Genomic DNA, 1744 nt, shown 5'->3' on the forward strand with positions numbered 1-1744 from the left:
GAATAGATCTGTTGCCCATGTTCGCGTCCCTCGCGAGCCCTCCGACGATTTCGAGAGCTCCGAAGAGGTCCGCGTCGTACATCATGCCGATGCGCGTCTTCCCCAGCACCTCCGCCAGCTTCGACACCATCGCGGGGTTGAAGTTCTCGGAGCCGGCGCCGCGCTTCGCGCTGTACCACGTGGTCTTCTCGTGGATCTCGACTTCGATCAGGCCGGGCATCTCCGCGATCTCGGCCTCCGTCAGGAGCCGCGTCTGGTGGCGAACGCCCGGTTTTGTACGGGCCGTTCTTGCTGCCCTCGCCGTTATGGCAATCCTCGTCGTCGGAGTCGTCGTCGTCCTCATCCTCGTCGTCGTCGGAGTCGTCGTCGTCGTCGTCGGAGTCGGAGTCGTCGCTGTCGTCGTGGCACTTCCCGGCGTAGAGCTTCTGGAACTTCTGGTACTGCTTCGGCGTCATGGTCATCGTAAATGTGGCGCTGGTGGGCCTCGGGGGCCACGGGCGTGCAAGCTGCTGAAGCGGGGGGGCGCGCTCGACGAGCGAGGAGGCCGGAGGCACGAGTTGCGGTCGACGGGGTGACGATCGCCGACGACTCCGTCCACTCGCCGGGCGTCGCCACAAGGCGACGACGCCGCACGGAATCTGCCAGTTGCGAGAGATGATGCGCGCTCTCCGATGCTACGCGCTGCTGCCGGCGCTCGCGTGGTCGCTCGCGCCGCCGCAAGTGCTGGACGCCAAGACCGTCGCGCACTCCCTCTGGCAGGAGCGCGACCTCTTCGAGACGAGCGTCCACGCGCTCATCACGCGCGGACCGCCGGGTCCCCCGGCCTTCCGCCTGGCCTACATGCCCTGCCGGAACCGCGGCGAGATCCTGCGGCTCATGCTCGAGGAGGCCCAGGTGCCCTACGAGCTGGAAATAGTAGGCTTCAGGGCCTGGCGCGACGGCGGCGTCAAGGCGACGACGCCGCACGGGAAGCTGCCGGTGCTCCGCGACTACGACGGCCGCGGCGCGGACCTCGGCCAGGAGGGCGCCATCACGCGCTTCCTCGCGCGCAAGCTCGGCCTCGCCGGGCGCACGCCCGAGGAGGAGGCCACGGTCGACTCCCTGTACTGCTTCTGGTTCGCGACGCTTCGAAACAACGGCGTGTCGCACGACGGCGAGCACTTCTCCTGCGCGGCGCTCAAGGCCGTCGAGGACGTGGGTGAGTTAGCGCGGCCGCCCTACGGCGCGGTCTTCCGCCAGAACACGCTCTCCAAGGCCGAGCGGAGCCTCGTGGCGCTGGACTTTTTCGAGAAGACGCTGGCGGACGCCGGCACGGGCTTCCTCGTCGCCGACGCGCCGACGGTCGTGGACCTGGGCCTCTTCTACATCCTCTACGAGCTCGGCGAGGACGACATCTGCCCCGACTGGGCCGACAAGTTCGGCCTGCCCCTGCTGCGCGCGTTCGCGGACCGCGTCGCCGCGCGGCCGCAGATCGCCGCGTTCCTCGCGTCGCCGGCGCGCATGCCGCGCTACGCCCGGGAACCCTCTGGCGCGAGCCTCTACACCTACCTCGCCGGGCGCGACTCGCCCGACTTAAGCCTCTAGCTAGAGCCGCTTCCACGTGTCGGGCCCCATGAGCCCGCCCATGAAGTAGACCAGCAGCCGCATGGGCGCGCAGCCGATCTGCTCGATGGCCCAGGGCACGAAGGTCGGGCCCCAGCGGATGATCATGTACCACTTGAAGAGGAACCAGTTGAGCCCCGGA

At 68.6% G+C, this 1744-nt stretch overlaps 1 protein-coding gene across 1 annotated transcript; it reads left to right on the forward strand.

Annotated features, from left to right (window-relative positions):
• Positions 1–652: 652 nt before the first annotated feature.
• Positions 653–1586, forward strand: AURANDRAFT_39533 (hypothetical protein; the record flags this gene model as incomplete). Its single annotated transcript, XM_009044851.1, has 1 exon — positions 653–1586. A coding segment is annotated over one exon (932 nt), but the record flags the coding sequence as incomplete, so codon positions are not given.
• Positions 1587–1744: the final 158 nt, after the last annotated feature.

Source organism: Aureococcus anophagefferens, assembly GCF_000186865.1.
Source record: "Aureococcus anophagefferens unplaced genomic scaffold AURANscaffold_926, whole genome shotgun sequence".
Classification (NCBI taxonomy): domain Eukaryota; class Pelagophyceae; order Pelagomonadales; family Pelagomonadaceae; genus Aureococcus; species Aureococcus anophagefferens.